At 36.3% G+C, this 18378-nt stretch overlaps 2 protein-coding genes across 2 annotated transcripts; one reads left to right on the plus strand and one right to left on the minus strand.

Annotated features, from left to right (window-relative positions):
• Positions 1-201: 201 nt before the first annotated feature.
• On the plus strand, positions 202-3182 carry LOC113290440 (fatty acyl-CoA reductase 3-like). Its single transcript, XM_026540046.1, has 10 exons — positions 202-280; positions 390-493; positions 646-848; positions 964-1064; positions 1130-1328; positions 1542-1712; positions 2170-2251; positions 2420-2710; positions 2805-2932; positions 3026-3182. Exons 1-10 carry the CDS (start codon positions 202-204, stop codon positions 3180-3182), a joined length of 1515 nt encoding a protein of 504 aa, XP_026395831.1.
• A 5166-nt stretch (positions 3183-8348) lies between these two features.
• LOC113290441 (protein ECERIFERUM 1-like) lies at positions 8349-11048 on the minus strand. Its single transcript, XM_026540047.1, has 8 exons — positions 10986-11048; positions 10387-10894; positions 10084-10303; positions 9581-9971; positions 9381-9490; positions 8897-9239; positions 8616-8807; positions 8349-8525 (listed from the first exon to the last, which is right to left on the minus strand). Exons 1-8 carry the CDS (start codon positions 11046-11048, stop codon positions 8349-8351), a joined length of 2004 nt encoding a protein of 667 aa, XP_026395832.1.
• Between the last annotated feature and the right edge of the window lie 7330 nt (positions 11049-18378).

The raw sequence follows: 18378 nt of genomic DNA on the forward strand, positions 1-18378 counted from the left end.
AAAAATATTACACAGGTCACTAAGCATTACATCAATATAATACTGATAAACTAGGTAAGAAGCACATTAATTTTAATCACTTATAAATACAGAGTATGTCTTGCCCAAACTTTTGTCATAAACACAAGCTTATCTAACTAATAAGTACTGCTATCCTCTTCTTTCAGTCTCTGTCTCGATAACTTTCATTTTGAGGTTGTAATGGAGTTGAATTCCATTGTTGAGTATCTTGATAACAAGAGCATCCTTGTTACTGGCGCAACTGGTTTTCTTGCTAAGCGTAAGTACCCCATGCATGTATGTGTTATTTGTTTTTTATGGCTCGATGCATATATGTGTTTTCTCCGATTACTGAAACCAATATAATAGTCTACCACATTGTTTTGCAGTTTTTGTGGAGAAATTGCTAAGAGTTCAGCCTAATTTGAAACAACTTTTTCTTCTCATAAGAGCTTCCGATTCTGCCTCGGTTACTCAACGTTTCCATAGCGAGGTACGCTTTCATAAGTCTTAGTTATAGTCTAGCTTGTTAGTTGTTACACATTGATAAATAAGTCTTTTCAATTACACTACTTAACCGCTAAAGTTTTCAAGTACAAAAGTTTTCTGTACGCGTAAGTTTACAGTATTGTCAATCATTCGTAGGTGATAGAAAAGGAGGCGTTCAGAGTCTTGAAGACAAAACATGGGGTTGGGTTCAACTCATTCCTTTCGGAAAAGGTGACACCAATAGCCGGAGATGTCACTTTAGAAAACTTAGGAATCCGTGATCCCGAACTGACAAGGAAATTGTGGAGTGAAGTCGATTTTGTTGCAAACTTTGCTGCAACCACCAACTTTAATGAGAGGTAAATAATTAAGGCATCATGGAATCAAGTAGAAGGCATTACAAGAAAACCTTATCTAGTTATCCTATGAAACATAATATAACTCTTCCTTTTTTGTCGTTGGTAATTGAACTAGATATGATGTTGCATTTGATACCAATATTGTGGGAGCTAAGAATGTTTTGGAGTTCTGTATGAAGTGCGTAAATCTTAAGTTGCTTCTCTACGTATCAACAGGTAAAGGAATTTTCTTGGGGTTTAAATTGCTTTAATTAGTTAGTTTAATAAATCTAAATTTACAGCATATGTATGGGGAGAGAAGTCCGGATTTTTATTAGAGAATCCTCTGAGGAAAGGTGAAACACTGAATGGAACGACTTCGCCGAAGTTGGACAGCCAAATAGAGATGAAACTGATCTCCCAGAAACTGCAAGAACTCAAAGATGAGCAAGTTTCATACAAAGAAGAAACGACAGCCATGAAAGAATTTGGCCTTCGAAGGTTTATCATGTGAACAACTTCTCTTTTGATTATGAAATTTTACACTTAGTCTTTTAAATAAATGATGAATTAAGCAAAAAACATAAACACAATACTATCAATTGATAAACTTAATGGATATAGAAAAATTTAGAAATTTGACTCAGATAAAAGCAGAAGCTAAATAGTTAAAATTTAATTAGAAGATAAATAGTTATATTCTTGTGAAAACAGGGCAAGCTTGTTTGGATGGCCAAATACGTATGTATTTACGAAAGCAATGGGAGAGATAGAAATCGGTGAATTGATAGAAAGTCGAAATGATCATCCAGTTGTTATTCTTAGACCCAACATGATCACCTCAACTTTTAAAGAACCATTTCCTGGATGGATTGAAGGCATCAGGTTGGCTAACATATACATCCCTGTTACTGTTATTATTATTACTAAAAAGTAATTAATATTATTACCATTTTTTTTAAATTATTACTAAGCAATTAATGGCAGTATCCTCGCATATAAAAATAAAATAAAAATAACATAAGGTCAAACTCAATAAATATTCTTCAGATATTATTTTTTGATAGGAAATGATCCTAATATTAAAGTTAATTGACATTGGTACAAAGTTTTTTTTTCTTCTAATAAGAGACTAATTATATCCAAGTCGGAGCAACAGACTCCCCCTGAATAGTAAAGGAACTACTATTTTTTTTTATTTTTTTTTGAGACTAGCAGCTAACCTCATGGGTTCCCCTTGTGGGAGGCCCGCTCCAGGACCTTGTTAATTAGTTGTTACTTTGCACGATTTAGAACTTGCAAGTACGCTGGTCCGAGTTGATTGCTGTTTCAATTAATACAGGACTATTGATAGCGTTATCCTTGCTGGGGGTAAAGGAAAGATTAAATGCTTTCTTGGAAGGGCTGGTCTCATTATGGATTTGGTAAGTGTATCAGCACTGAGGTCTGCGGCTTTGCGCTAAAGAATAGCCTAAAGCAAAAAATTGTAATTGCTTAGGTTTAGTGGTCCGCAAAAGAACATTGATCACTCGAAATAACAGATCATCTCTATATAGAGGAATTAATAATTAATATTAACAAATGATACACAGATTCCAGGGGACATGGTGGTGAATGCAGCAATGGCAATGGTAGGCCATGCAAATCAACCATCTGATAATCGTCAGCCAATCATATATCAAGTGGGTTCATCTGCAAGGTCACCATTCGAATACATTAAGCTGAGATGTTACCTATACAATTATTTTTCGAAGAACCCATTAATCTCATCACCCACTAGCAAACATAAGGGAAAACCTATTCAAGTTTCTTATCCTTATGTTTTCCCAACCACAGCCAGCTTCTTTACTTTCCTCTACATAACTCACATGTTGCCTTTAAAGGTTAGTTATATCCCTATTTACGTACTAATATGTATTCTCTTTCCGACGATAATAATTTAGCTACTCTCACCAAACTATTTCACTGTTTTCCCAGGGTTTGCGCTTGGTGAACTCCCTGCTTTGCGATTATTTTCGCGACAAATGTAATGATGCTGAACGGAAGATAACCTTCATAATGAAATTAGTCAAATTCTATGAACCTTACATATTGTTCGAAGGAATGTAAGTAGCCCCATACTCATCCCAAGTACTACTAAAGGTAAAATTAGTTATTCTCATTAACCTGAATTAGCATTGTTGCATCTATCTTTTCAGCTTTGCCGACTCGAATACAGAGAGGTTAAGAGCATCTGTAAGAGGGAATGCAGCTGAGGAATATACATTTTATTTTGATCCCAAATGCATCAATTGGGACGAATACTTTATGAATACCCATATCCCTGGTCTAGTAAAATATGCTCTCAAGTACTAATTGCTTAAGTGATAAACTGGAGTTATGTATTCTGAAGAACGCAGATAACTAAATAAGGTGCCAAGATAGCACCCTCAAAAGTTATTATTGTACTTGAAAGGTGGTAGGAACTTATGAGTTCCTTTCGCTTGTTTCTTTTGAGAATATAATAGCATTAGTAAATAAGTACAATTTAATCACCCTTAGATATGAAGATTTTTAGTCTTGCTCTTAGATTTTGATATGTAGATCAAATCTAAGATGAATATCATTGATTACAAAAACATTATTAATATTAAATCAATGATAAACATAAATTAATCATAAAAAAATTAATCTACAAACCAAAATCAAATGGAGGAGACAGGTATTAAAGTGGTTCGGCATTAATGGCCTACGTCCACTGACAAACCCCGTAGGGTGAAATATTATTGATCTTCAGATGATTTCTCTGAGATAGTTTTACATTTACATAGTGATCCTATTTATAGGTGATAGGATACGAAACCTAGAAGATAGAATAACAACCGATATCTTGACTAGGTGAAACTATCTATCTACATTACAGGATTTATTGTTTGACCTGATCCTATAATCTAGTAGTTGCATTGACTGAGCATCATGTATCTTTAATGGTAGCCCACAGTCACTCACTTCAGACGTGCACATTGATCTCTTTGTAGCATACCCGTGTTTATCCTCTAATACCCCCCCTCAAGGTGGACACGGAAATTTGTTGAAGTGTACAACTTGAAAAATCTTCGGGGAAAGACTTTGTAACCTAAAACCGTATAAGTTGTACTTTGAGCTTCAATCACGGACCACAGAACTTGAACACTTGAACAAAGGTACAGAAGCAGCGGAAAAATCTTCAAAACTCGAGAAGATATACGGAATGGTGGCTCTTCTGGTTGCTTAGTGGACTTGATTGGATATTGATATGTTGGGTTGTTGATTGCAAACAAACAGAGATAAAGAATCCCCAAAACTCGTATCGTCTTTTATGATGAATCCTCCATACTTTGAAATATTGATCCAAACCCAATTGTGCAAACAAACATGCGTATTAAAAGATGGAATTTGGAGATGAATTGACATGAGATTCCAAAAGATGGAAAATATCTTTGGAGGTAAGGATTTGACCAGAATTTAAAGAGCCAATAGCTGATGGCAGCTTCAAAGAACAATAAACATATCTTTGATTCCTTGAAAAGCCGATAAAATGGCAGTATCAAATAAGAAAACTAGGTAGAGAAACTAGTTGTTCTCAATGCGAAACAAATGAATAGTATTGCATACCAGATTGAGAAGCACTGTTACGTGCTGAGCATGAGTTGCGATTAGGTAAAGGAACTGTAGAAGATACTACTGGATTATTAGTAGTATTTTGAGAAACTGCAGGTGAGATTGAATCACCGAGATTGGTAATAGATACGGGTAATCCTGAATTACCAGAATTGAGAAAAGAGGGTGCAGCGAAATCGCCTATAGTTATCCCAGCGTGAAATTGTCAGTTGACAATTGAGAAAAAAAAAACGGATGAGGAAGTATCAAATTGAATATTCTTAGTGACAAGAATGACAGAAAACAAAGCATCTTTGATAAACAATAAAGATGCGGAGAATAGAATGGAGAAATCCATTTGACAACAAGAGTATCTGTAAAAATATTTCAAGCTCATAAATATTGGAGCAAGATCTGAATCATATGGCCTTGTAAGAAATTATTCCGATTATATCTCATGGACACAAAAGATTCAGTGACCAAAAAGGGAAGATGGATTTGATTTACATCATAATCAGACTTAAATAATCAATGTTTAGGAAATTTGACTAAACATGAGAAATATATAGGGTGGACTATAGAAAATATGGAAAATATTTTCAGATAAATATTAGGTCACCAAAATATTGTTATTTTGGGAATGAATTAATCAAATAATCAATGTTTAGGATATTGATTTTGATTATGTCGAGAGAGAACAACAATATTGTGATAAGTAAACAAAGATCATGATACTCCCTGGATACAAAGTACTAACCTCCAGATTGTATTATAGAGATTGAGCTCTTGATATGATGATAAAGATCAAGAAGAAAAACATTAATGATCATGATGACATATAAAACTAACTTGATGTAGTGAACGTTAGCTGTTACCTTCACAGGCACTTAATCGTCGATCACATTGACATTTGAACAAAAGTGATGTATGAGGAGCAAAACTGATCTTCACGGGAGCAAAAATGTAATGGTTTGTGTTGAAAATGGCCTGGATTGCCTAATGGGAAGAAAAAAAAATAGAGAAAAAAAAATAGAGAAAAAAAAAACTTGGATGGGTGAAATGGATTCATTTGGCCGGGTAGGAAAAGAAATGGGTTTGGTTTAATAATGAGCTGCTGAAATTTTTTTAATCAACAGTAACAAACAATCTTCCTCAGATGAATAATCCAATCAGAGTGATATGGAATGGCAGTGCCTGACGAACAAGGCATAAAAATAAAATAAATAGCATAGACAAGACTGTACCCATCACGTACAGTGCTTTGAAGTTGAGAAACTAGTTAAATCAACTAGTTGTTCATGATGAGAATTGAGAAACATGAACGTAGGATCATTATTAGATGACTGTTACAAGAAACTACGGTGTTGGTAGAGAACAACAAAGTAAGTTTAGGTTTAGAAAACAACACAATGAGTTTGTTGCTTAATGATTGATTAAAATACTACACCTTTATGAACACAAAAATGCAGAATAAAAGGCGTCAAATGCGATGCCAATATATGAACTACAGGGAATTTTGGTAATTGATCACAAGGATGTGGAAAATACTGGTAGTCAAAACAAATGACGACATACTTTCCATAACGGAAGCAAAATATATCGGATTTTTTTTTTTTTTTTTTTAAGCATTGGATATCCAAAAAATGAAAGTATCCTGGGATTTCGTATCCATAGAATCTTTTGGAAGAAAATGAAATCCCAAAATGGAACATGAAGATATTTAGTGTACATGTTCAAAGAACGCACTGATGTATATCTTGATGCTGATATAGACAAGCACAAGCTTATCAAGGCTGAGATGGAACAGGAACACTAAATATTAGAATGAGAGACCTCGTGAAAACAGAGTCGATGAATGTCTACAGAGGAAAACAAATCCCATCAATCATCTTATAGTGAGCATTCTTGAAAAACAAGAGTTGATGAAAAATGATATATGAGAGAAAGAAAAAGAAATTGAAACTGAAGCGGATGATGCTTGTTATATTTGCGCAAAAATATAGCACGTTGTTTGGAAAAGCAAGTAAGAAGACATCTTTCGGTGATGCCGAAAAAAAAGGCGATTGTTGGCGACATATCTCTAGTACACCAACATGTCAACAAAGAGAATGAAAATCACTTATCCAATCTGTATATCGATAAAGACAAGGTTATTAACTAGGACTGGAACTGATGTACGTACCAGGTACTAGGGTACTGAACCCATGAGAAGAAAAGCTTCGTTGATAGATTGAACAGAAAAACTTGCACACGTAGTTCAAGGAACTAAATAAACTTCTGTAGACAACCTTTTGAAATAATAGGATCACAACCTTTTTCTACATCGCAGAACAGGATGAAAGAAAAAGAAAGAATCTTGGGATTATTGTATGATACCAAAGGTTTTAGAAAAAAAAATTGCAAATATTCTGTGTTCAATGCAAAAGCAGAGAATATCATTGTATGATATCAAGAAAATTGCAAAGATTCCTCCACTGGAGATGAGGGAGAGGTATGTGCAGCAACAACCAGGAAGTTTGATCTTACCTGTTGGAGGACATGATGCATAATGATCAGTTTAGAAACGATGTTAGATATGAGTTAAAAATGATAGTGATGGATAGGGAGACCATAACCATATGGGAGTACCAATACTCACGGAGAAAAAATATTATTGGATATGCCAAAAATATTTTTGGAACAAAGAACTATTCTGAAATGGCAAGATATGAGATAATTAGCGGAGATTATCGTGTCATATGATTATGAATCCAAAAATGGAATATGTATATTTTCCATGGATCTTGCCGTGAACAATGGCAGAAAAAGGAAAGAAAATATTGCTTTGTATAAAACAGCTAGAACATAATAGGTGTCCGTAACTGTCCACAGAGATACAGGTCTTTGCTGGGGAAGAAAAAACTTAATCCATTTTAAGAACCAAATGGTTCAAAGTGATCATGAAAATGGGCGTCGATTTGTATTTTCAAAAGATTGTAATATTAATAAGTTCATTTGAAAAAGATAAAAAAAATGAACTTTCTGATTGATTAAAGAAAATGACTCACCTTAATTGGGTCTCAAAAAAAAGGAATATGAAAACACTGAAACACCTGATGCAATATTTCAATTCACGATATTTGTTCTATTGATACCGATACAGCCATGAATAGCTGATTGCTCATTTAAAAAAGAACAAGAATGGAGTTATAAAAAACTGGATTGCGGAAGCGATTGAATCAAGAGCATTTCTGCTCTGATACCATCTTAGATTTTGATATGTAGATCAAATCTAAGATGAATATCATTGATTACAAAAACATTATTAATATTAAATCAATGATAAACATAAATTAATCATAAAGAAATTAATCTACAAACCAAAATCAAATGAAGGAGAGAGGTATTAAAGTGGTTCGGCATTAATGGCCTACGTCCACTGACAAACTCCGTAGGGTGAAATATTATTGATCTTCAGATGATTTCTCTGAGATAGTTTTACATTTACATAGTGATCCTATTTATAGGTGATAGGATACGAAACCTAGAAGATAGAATAACAACCGATATCTTGACTAGGTGAAACTATCTATCTACATTAGAGGATTTATTGTTTGACCTGATCCTATAATCTAGTAGTTGCATTGACTGAGCATCATGTATCTTTAATGGTAGCCCACAGTCACTCACTTCAGACGTGCACATTGATCTCTTTGTAGCATACCCGTGTTTATCCTCTAATACTTGCTCAAACTTTTGTCACACTCACAAAGTTATAATGTGAAAAAACTGAATTTAATTACGCTCAAACATCAATGTATTAATGTATCGTTATGAACACTATAACTATATGATGTCACCAAGTATTTCGGGTGCTGCAATATCCCAATACAGCTTTATTGTAGAAATTATAAATATCACTAATTACTTTCGGTGTACCAAAGGACAGAATCCATGTCGCAAACTTGCAACCCATACTTTCTCGACGGCCTCCAGTGTGATTGACGAGTTGCTACCACATTCATGCCAGCCCCAATTTTCCAATGCATGAACTGTTCCTGCTATTCGCGACGTGCTCATTACCCTTCTTGGCAACCAGTCCTGTTGTATATAAATTCAATACTATCGTGCTAAGTTGGCGACATCAAAATCAGTGATAATTTCGATTTAATACAAAAGCTTTATAATTACCTCGCAAGAATGAATGTTTTCGATTTCAGAAGGAACTGTCATTGCCGGTGTATTAAAGTAGACGCAATCTTTACGCATAGTTTTTAAGTTCCCAATCCATGGAGGAACTTGCGAAAATGGGATGAAGAATGTCCCTGCCGGTGCATTTGTCTGATCGTCGTCACTAAATCCGTCACCGACCAGCCACACCTGCTGCATGCAAACATACATTATTTGATCATTAATCGAAAGTGTGAGTTTTGGCCGGCCAAATTTGTGACTTTTTGTACCTGATTATGAGCATGATTTGTAGTTGTTGAGAGGTTTAAATTACTACGATCGTCGGATGTTAGTGACATTGTGTTCTCCATCATCATGGTCTTAAACTTTATTTTGCGCTTTTCAAATTCATCCATACATGGGACAATTACTTGATAACCTCTTTGACATAAAATAAAGGCAATTGTATATGCTATTTTTGTGAATTTTCCCTTCATTGTCACTTGTTTGCTGGCTCCTTGAGGGATGATCTTGATAATGTTGTTGACCACCAGAGCAACAGTTAGACTACTTCCGTCCACAACTCTAATCTTCATAGTTGGGTGTTTTGCGATATATGCCTCACCATTCTTGTTCAGTTCTTCATCCCGAATGCAACATTAACATTAGCAAATGATGAATGGTATTGAAACTTGTGAGTCTGGACTCTGGATTTTGTTGGCCCATTGGGTTTTCATTCATATGGTCCAACCTTTGGGTAAAACCGTAAAATTGTAGAAAGTGCTTGCCTGATTCAAAAGACGTAAGCTGATGACTTTAACACCAGCCTTTTGAGCTTCTAGTATGGCTTCCTCAATCAAGACATTGATCTTCTTTCTTTCTGAGGTTAACTTGTACTGCAACAATAACCACCAAATGACTCTACACACGGATGCGATAGGGCAGTTTACCATATTCAAATTAATTTTTTTTATTTTATTACTTACTTGGAAAGCATATTTTGGTACAACCCAAGTCTGAAGGCTTATTCTTCCATTGAAAGTGTTCCTCTCAACAACAAAAGAACTGATGTAACCAAACAAGACTTTCCACATGCGTGTCAATGGCCATGCCAACATCAAATACCACTGGGTACTAGTAGTACTAGGATTATAGGTTCTTGATGCTAAGGAAGCCAGTCCTAGTCTCATGTGGTAAACCGAATTGAGTGTTGTTGGATGTGCAAGATGAACAACATCTGGTTGTTTATCACTCTTTCTTATTGAGGCTGTGTACAATTCATCACTAGAAGTATCCAAGGTTCCATATAGGTAATCGTAGACTGGCATGAACAACGAGTAATTTGTGCGGAACTGAGTGTGATGAAGGGAATGAAACCTGCACGTTGAGGAACAAAGAAACATCTACATTTCTATGCAGGTGTCATAGAGAAAATTAATTAACTTTGTCTTTATCGATTAATAACTACGTACACAGATTTAATACTTACGATGGTGTATAAAAGAGGTACTTTAGAAAGGGAAAGAATCTGAAGACAGAACTTGAGACCAATTCGACGTTGCAGTGACCCAAGTAGTTCATGAAATCAACGTAAGTGGTGTAACCAACGATAGCTACTATTGATGCCGTCCCAGTGAGAATCACTGTTAATATTGGTATAAAAAAGAGTACAAAATAACTGACTAGCTCCCCAATTGGATGTATAACAGCTGCATCATAAAATCATAAAGAACCATTTTCGTCAGAAACCAAATTAACAGTACACATATAAATAGGCGATCAACACACTTACATGTGACGGGTTCAGTGGCAATGGAAGAGTGATGGTGAGAATGATAGCGAGAGTAAAGGAAATGATGATGCAAAGCTCTGTGAAGCCAGTAGTATAGGTATTCAACTGGACCCATATGAATTAGGATTGTGATGACTACACCATCTGTTCTCCAAAATGGCATTGGTGAGTTCTCCATAGATGCAGCAGGTACCCATTTACAACCCAAGTAGAATAAAACTCCATTTAGTATGATATTTTCATCCCAATTACTTTCTCTGTCAACTTGTTCAAACTCAATGGGCTTGTCAATTATTCTGTTCTTAGCTTTGGAAGTTTTAAAACGAGCATAGCTTGTCCAAATCTGGGCATGAATTGTCCTCCACAAAAGAAGTGGCAAGATGATCAAGTATATCATCGTGTCATCGTCCCTGCTGATGTCTTCCTCTGCTATTGTTGATGTAGATTTGCTCATCATCTTCAATGCAGTATACATGCTATCCACCACCCATGGTGCCAACACTATGTACTTCATCATCATCAAAAAAATTTAACGTTGATGTATGTCTAACGTGATAATATTCAACATACGGGAAAAAATTATTATGTATGTAAAGTACCTTGAACCTGCTTCCAAGATGTTTCCATGGCCAGTCAGTGAGGATGCCTGGTTTAGCAGCCATATTTTCTTCTTAATTTGCTTACCTTGGTGGTTTACTCAGAGCTGATTATGATCCGTAAATTAATTTCCTTCGTGTTTGTGTACCTACTACCATCTATATCCCTCTGTATATAAAATTTCAAAAATGATAGAAAATATACTGAGATGACGTGTTTTGGACATTTCCTTTATTAAAGATCCTGCATCCATTCTGAGTCCTTTTCTTTCTTTCTTGGTGAACATTTTAAATGAAAACTATCAAGCATATTTTTAGATAGGTCGCCTAGTTGGTGAACATTGGATCATCCTACGACACAAAATCCATCTGCCACCAAGCTACGTGTCCATTGATTGATGGTTTAGAAGCTATAGTCCCCGCGCTCTAACTACCCATCAAACTGAATAGTGCGTTAAGAAAATCTTGTGTTGATTTCATATGTGGCAACAGTTCTGTGTTTAGATATGGAAATCATCTCTAGTGATTGTGGTGTTAATTTCGGAAATATCATGCGTGGTAAACTCAGAAATGATGGAATGGAATTTGTTGGAAGTCTGAGAGAAAAGTTCTATGTAGACTCCTTTTTTAGATGAGTCTTATACATTTTGGTTCTGTAGTTCTATACATGTTGTAAGGATTTTGAATTTAGTATGCATGATGATGAGAAATTATTTTACCTTTCAACTCACTTCAGCGACTAAATTATTGAAGCACAAGTTTAGTGGTAGGGAATTCCAATACGAAGAAAAACAATGTTGAGCATTGGGCGTTAAATTTTTATTTCTTTTGGAAGTTCTTAGAGCAGTTTTTATGGATTCAACAAATTTGAAGTTTGTTAATTTTGTTTCCATTATGGACAACAAACATAAAAAATGGATGTACAAGAGTGAGATGGAACACGTAGCGCGCGCGTGATGTGAGAGCGGGCGAGCTTGGAACAAGCGCAGGTGTAGGGGAGAAATATCGCACAAGACAAATCCATAATTTCGCTCATGCTAAAACAACCATGAGCACGATGAAGAAAATTAGGCAAAGAGTAATTACACGATAGCAAGGAAGAAGCACGAAGAGTAATCACACGACAAGTACAACGCGACATTCATCAAAAGAGATAAGAAGCAACGACGCGATAGACAGGGACAACTCCCAAAAGCCTGACGAATAAGACAAGCTGAAACAAAATCAGTTAACAGATATTTTGCGTGTGAACTTTGGTTGTCTTCTACTGATGTATTTGCCTATATAAGGATTCAAATGATAAAGAGACGGGGAGGTTGAAAAATAATTCAGTCAAGTAAGAGAGCTAAGAAACACTTATATAGAAAAGAGATAAGCCATTAAAGTTCGCTCCAAGCTTTACTTCTTCCATTGTTGTGTATCAAATGTCTTTTTAATCGTTGTAAGAACATCACACATTCAATACAAAGTGTCTGTGAAGATCATACAAGTGTCCAGGTGGTGTGTAATATCATTAATGTTTGAGTTGATTTCCATGACTTAGAATTTGTGTTATTATCATCTCAAATGGTGTAGTTGTGGGATTTCCTGCAACTACATTTTGGCGCTAGAAACAGGGAGGATTATCCTCACCTGCTAGTTAGTAGCTAAAAACCATCATTCTCTGTAAACAACTTGTTATTTCCAAAAGAAATCCCGTCTTTGAAAAATCATCACTACCATGAGGTTCCGATAAACACACCATCGTCCTGCTTAAAAGACTCCAACCAAAGAGTCATTCACAACTCAAAACCCTGACAAGAAAGATTTGACAAGTTCCTTTCATAAGATTTCCCCTGAGGAGCTGAAACAACAACCAAAGTCTCATCAAGTTTCTTAAACTTGTTCACCAACATCTCTGATTATCAAAATGGTGCGAATTGCTTCAAGAGAAGGATACGTTATCGCCACACGAAGAAGTAATAGAGTGGCAACCAGAAGAGGATCTAGAGGCGAAGATGAAACTTCAGCTGCTGTAAAAAGACGAGGGTTAGAGCGACAGAATCGCAACCGTAGTCTACTTTCTATCATAGAAACGGGTTAGCAAAACAACGATGCCATCACCCAAAATCCAACGCAACAAAGCAACAATGGAGAGAGAATTGTCCACGAAGAGGGTGTTGTGCATACGACTGACACTGAGACTATGAAAGATGAAGAGCAGGCGACACGATGAAGAGGCGAGAATCTGGTGATGAGGAAAGTCTGACCATCCAACAGTTAAGAGAGCGCCTCGCACAAGATAAGCGAGTTGAAAGAGAACTGAGGCAAGAACTCGAGCGAAGCAGAGAAAGAGACGCGTAGTTGGAAGAAGAGCGAGCAGACATGGCAAGACAAAACGCCTTGCTAACAGAAGAAAATAATCGGCTAAATGAAGGCATGCATACACGAACTCATACTTGAGAAGCAGAAACTCATACAAGCAGGTGTTCGTCAAGGAGGGGGAAGAGATGCCGTAGTGAAGAAAGAGAAGTACAAAACAACACGCTGAATACGAACGAGAAGTACTAGAAAGGGAGCGAGAAAGAGAAAATGCGCGTAACCTAGAAAGAAAGTTGCAGGAATGAAGAGAAAGGAAGAGGAATCGATAAAGGAGAGAAAACCCAGAACAAGAAACACATAGATACGATGGTAGAAGGGGAAGGAGCTCCGAACGCGAAAGTCAGAGATGCATAAGAGAAACCAGTTTGGAAATACAAACCAGAGGGACCTTAGAAAGAAGCATGATAGAACAAAGAGCATTAGAGGCAGTGATGCAAAGGGAAAGGGAGCAGACTAACGCGAACCAAACTATACTACAGCAGCTTGAAGAACTTAAGGTGGAAATGGAAAACAATAACGGGCGAGGAGGAAAAATGAAGCTGGCAGAAGCCAGAGAGGAAGCAGAGAGATCGTCATTCTCACGCGAAATATTACAAGCACCTATTCCAGCGAAATATGTCCTGCCAACATTCTCCAGTATTTTTGACGGGACAGGAAATGCAGTGCAACACATGAAAGCCTATAATCTCACACTAATGCCATGGACCCAGCATCAGGCGATGTTGTGTAAATACTTTCCATCCATCCTGACTGGAGAAGTTCCGTTATGGTTCTATAATCCGTGCGAAGGATCAGTGACTTCATTCGCGCAATTGCAAAGGTTGTTCTTGGGGAACTACATAACCAACAAACGAGCCAAAGCAGGGATTGAAAACGCGTTCAACTTGAAGAAAGCGCATGAAGAAAGTATGCGAAGCCTGACCACGCGATGGAGAACCATGTGTAGCGAATCAGCAGGAGAAGTATTAGAGCGACATTTGATTCTCGCCTTCGCCAATGCTTTATACCCAATTGATCTCTTGTACGTGGAAATATTCCAACACAGAAACAAAATCGATATGCAAGAACTAAGAGAGTATCAGGAAGAATTTATAGCGTTGGAATAAAAGCAGAGAGAAATGAACACCAGCTTGACTGCTATCAAAGTCGCGAACGGAGGAAGTGCGACACTCATGCCGCGAATAGCAAGTAATGTCGAATAGCAAGTAATGTAGCTTTATCAATCAAGGATGAAGAATGGTTTCGAAGAGAATACGGAGATAGACTTCACTCGTACAATTGCCCTATGAGAAGGTATGAAAATCAAAGAGGTAAATTCGACAAAAATCGAAGGACAGGGTACAATAATAATAAAATTTAAAAGACGAGGGTACCCAAATATACCTCAATCTAAAAATTTTCCTAATTATAAGTCCTTTCATCCATTCGAAGGTTTTCCCAATAGGAAGTGAGAGTTTGAAGTCTATCTTCTTTCTCGGATGAATTTTCTTCGAATACGATACGAAGACTATCCCAAGATTCTTTCGAAGTTTGACATGTTGATACCTGATGTTGAAGATCACAGCTTACAGCATGCATTATAGCATTTAAACCATCTGAATTCTGCTTTGCAAGTGCGTTTTGTTCGTTCGAAAAATCTACTAAGCGTTTAAACTCAGTTTCCGAATTTTCTATCTTTGGATGAATATATCCATCGACGACTAATAACCATGTATTAAAGTCTCGTGATTGAAAAAAAGATCTCATAGCGGATTTCCACCATAGATAGTTTGTTCCGTCAAATCTTGGCGGTACGTTAATTGAAGTCGATTCATGAGAACTCGAGTTCATTTTTATATGTTGGATCACACCAAACACAGATTGTTATATATTTTCGTGTTTGCCTTCTTTGATACCAATTGAAAAGACGAGGGTACCCAATATACCTCAATCTAAAACTTTTCCTACTTATAAGTCCTTTCTCCGAAAGTGATTGTCTATGGACTGAGTCGAGACAATGTAACTAATCGGTTCACACTTCGTGTGATCGTCTATGGATATGAGATCGAGACATTGCAACAATGAAGTATGTTTACTTTATAAAAAGGTTTGGACTTCACCAAACACAATGCGATCACTTATAAAGTAAATAGGAATAAGCATTTTGTGTAATTTACTTTAGTTATAATAAAACAATTATAATGCGGAAAATAAAAGTAAATGACACAACAATATTTTGTTAACGAGGAAACCGCAAATGTAGAAAAACCCCGGGACCTTGTCCAGAATTGGATACTCTCATGATTAAGCCGCTACACAAAATTAAACCTAATTCGTATAGTTGAGACCAAGCAACTAAACCTATAGTTCACCTAGTTCCGTCTGTATTCCCACGCCTCCAACTTATGAATAAGTCACGTACTTGGAACAATTCCTTTGGTTCGTATTCCAAACAGTAAAGGAACAACAAATCTGTTTGGTATCAACTATCTTCAACCAAGTGATATGAGTCGAACAAAGGCTTTTCTGTTTATCTTAACATAAACTCCTTCATCAGGTTCTTAGATCTATCTTATGTTCAATTACCGAAGTAATCGTTAAGATTTTGCAATCAACACTCTTAATCCAAAGAATTGTGTTGATGCCGATCTACACAACTAATCAATCCACTTCTATCAAAAGGATAAAACCGATTATAGTTGGATCCTCTTTTTACCGAAACAAGTATTGTGCACACCAAAGATTATGAACCTCAAATCAGAAATATTCAAACCCTTCTTTGTCTTCAAATCTTCTTAGATCTTCAATAAATACCTGCACACAATCGCTTGAATCTCTTGTGATCAATCACGCACATAACAAAGTCTGTTAACAATGGATTATCACAAAATCGTCTTTACAACTAACAGTCTAAAGATCCCTGTCGATACTATGAACTAGTTTGAGTGAATCTTATATCAGAAGATCGAGACAATGCAACAACCAAGTATGTTTACTTGATAAAAAGGTTCGGATTTAACCAAACACAATGCGATCACTTATCAAGTAAATAAGAATTAACGTTTTGTGTAATTTACTTTAATTATAATAAAACAATTATAATGCGGAAAATAAAAGTAAATGACACAACAATATTTTGTTAACGAGGAAACCTCAAATGCAGAAAATCCCCGGGACCTTGTCCAGAATTGAATAATCTCAGGATTAAGCCGCTACACAAAATTAAACTAATTTCGTATAGTTGAGACCAAGAAACTAAACCTATAGTTCACCTAGTTCCGTCTGTATTTCCACGCCTACAACTTATGAATAAGTCATGTACTTGGAACAATTCCTTTGGTTCGTATTCCAAACAGTAAAGGAACAACAAATCTGTTTGGTATTAACTCTCTTCAACCAAGTGATATGAGTTGGACAAAGGATTTTCTGTTTATCTTAACATAAACTCCTTCGTCATGTCCTTAGATTTATCTTATCCTCAATTACCGAAGTAATTGTTAAGATTTTTCAATCAACACTCTTAATCCAAAGAATTGTGTTGATGTCGATCTACACAACTAATCAATCCAATTCTATCACAAGGATAAAACCGATTATAGTTGGATCCTCTTTTTACCGAAACAAGTATTGTGCACACCAAAGATTATGAACCTCAAATCAGAAATCTTAAAACTCTTCTTTGTCTTCAAATCTTCTTAGATCTTCAATAAATACATGCACACAATCACTTGAATCTCTTGTGATCAATCACGCACAAAACGGAGTCTGTCAACAATGGTTTATCACAAGATCGTCTTTAGAACTATCAGTCTAAGGATCCCTGTCGAAACTCTGAACTATTTTGACTGAATCTTATATCAGAAGAGAAGATCTTCAAGCATTAACTAACTAGGTTCAATCAAAGTTCAACCAACGTTAGTCAATCAAATCAATCGAAAACAAAAGATAAACCGCAATTATCTAGTTTCCCACCAACGGTACTAATAGAGATTCTCAATCCCAAAGAAGAATTTAAAACGAGCGGTCATAAGATATTTCGCCTAATTAGGTTACTCTCCTCTCCGAATAGGAGGCTTCACCAGTAGCATCACAACAAGAGGTAGTTTGATGTAACGAAGGATTAGTTTGCTAGAAATGCAAACTTCAATATTTATAGACAAGGAAGTTTGGACACCACGGAATTCCCAACCGAAAATGTTCTCAATATATTCATTAAGGAAATTCGGTTTCCATAATTCCTGGAAATGCTCTGTCCAAAAATAATGATCGAAATCTCTTGGAAAATCTCTAATTAGTGAATGCACATTACTAGTTCTTATTTTCCTAAAAATGAAATTAATAACCTTAATTAAAAGATTCTTAACTTATTTATGTTTCGATCCTGGGATTCTCTTCCTTTAGCTATCACCGGTAGGGGTATGCTTCATAATTTTCTGAGCCTCCTTTTCCACTGCCTTCGCTTTCGCCTTCTCCGCACGGGCTTGCTGGACACTGTTTATTACACGAGGATGAGAAAATTTTCATACCATTCCATATATCCCTCGTCAGCAGCATTTGGCTCATCAATCGAATCTTGCAACTCTGCAACTGGAACAAGATAATTCCCAAAGTTGTTCCATTGGTCCACTGATGGAGAAGGTTCGTATTTTGGAACAAAATTCTTTTCGGTGTTGTTACTTCCCCGCTTCTTCACCTTGAAGTTGAACTTTTCCTCATTTGGGACACTTTGGACACAAGAAAGTTGTCTCAATACTCTTCGAGGATTATACATTGTACAACCGCCAGGATAAAACAAATGTCCATTATAAGCCGCGATAGGTGAGAAATCAATGGGCTCAACATCTTCCTCTTCTTCATCTGATTGAAGGGTGTATGGATGGAAAACCACATCTTCAACTGTTGCATTATCCAATGTCTCTCTCAACCTCAACACCTTGTTTGTCTTACCCTTGTCCTGTGAGTTCAAAAACTCATATTTACCAGCTGTAGGATTCCCATAAGGCCAAGGAGTGTGAGCATAAGAAAATTTCAGTTTAGGGAAGTGGTCATACACCCA

This window comes from Papaver somniferum, chromosome 6 (genome assembly GCF_003573695.1).
Source record: "Papaver somniferum cultivar HN1 chromosome 6, ASM357369v1, whole genome shotgun sequence".
Lineage (NCBI taxonomy): Eukaryota > Viridiplantae > Streptophyta > Magnoliopsida > Ranunculales > Papaveraceae > Papaver > Papaver somniferum.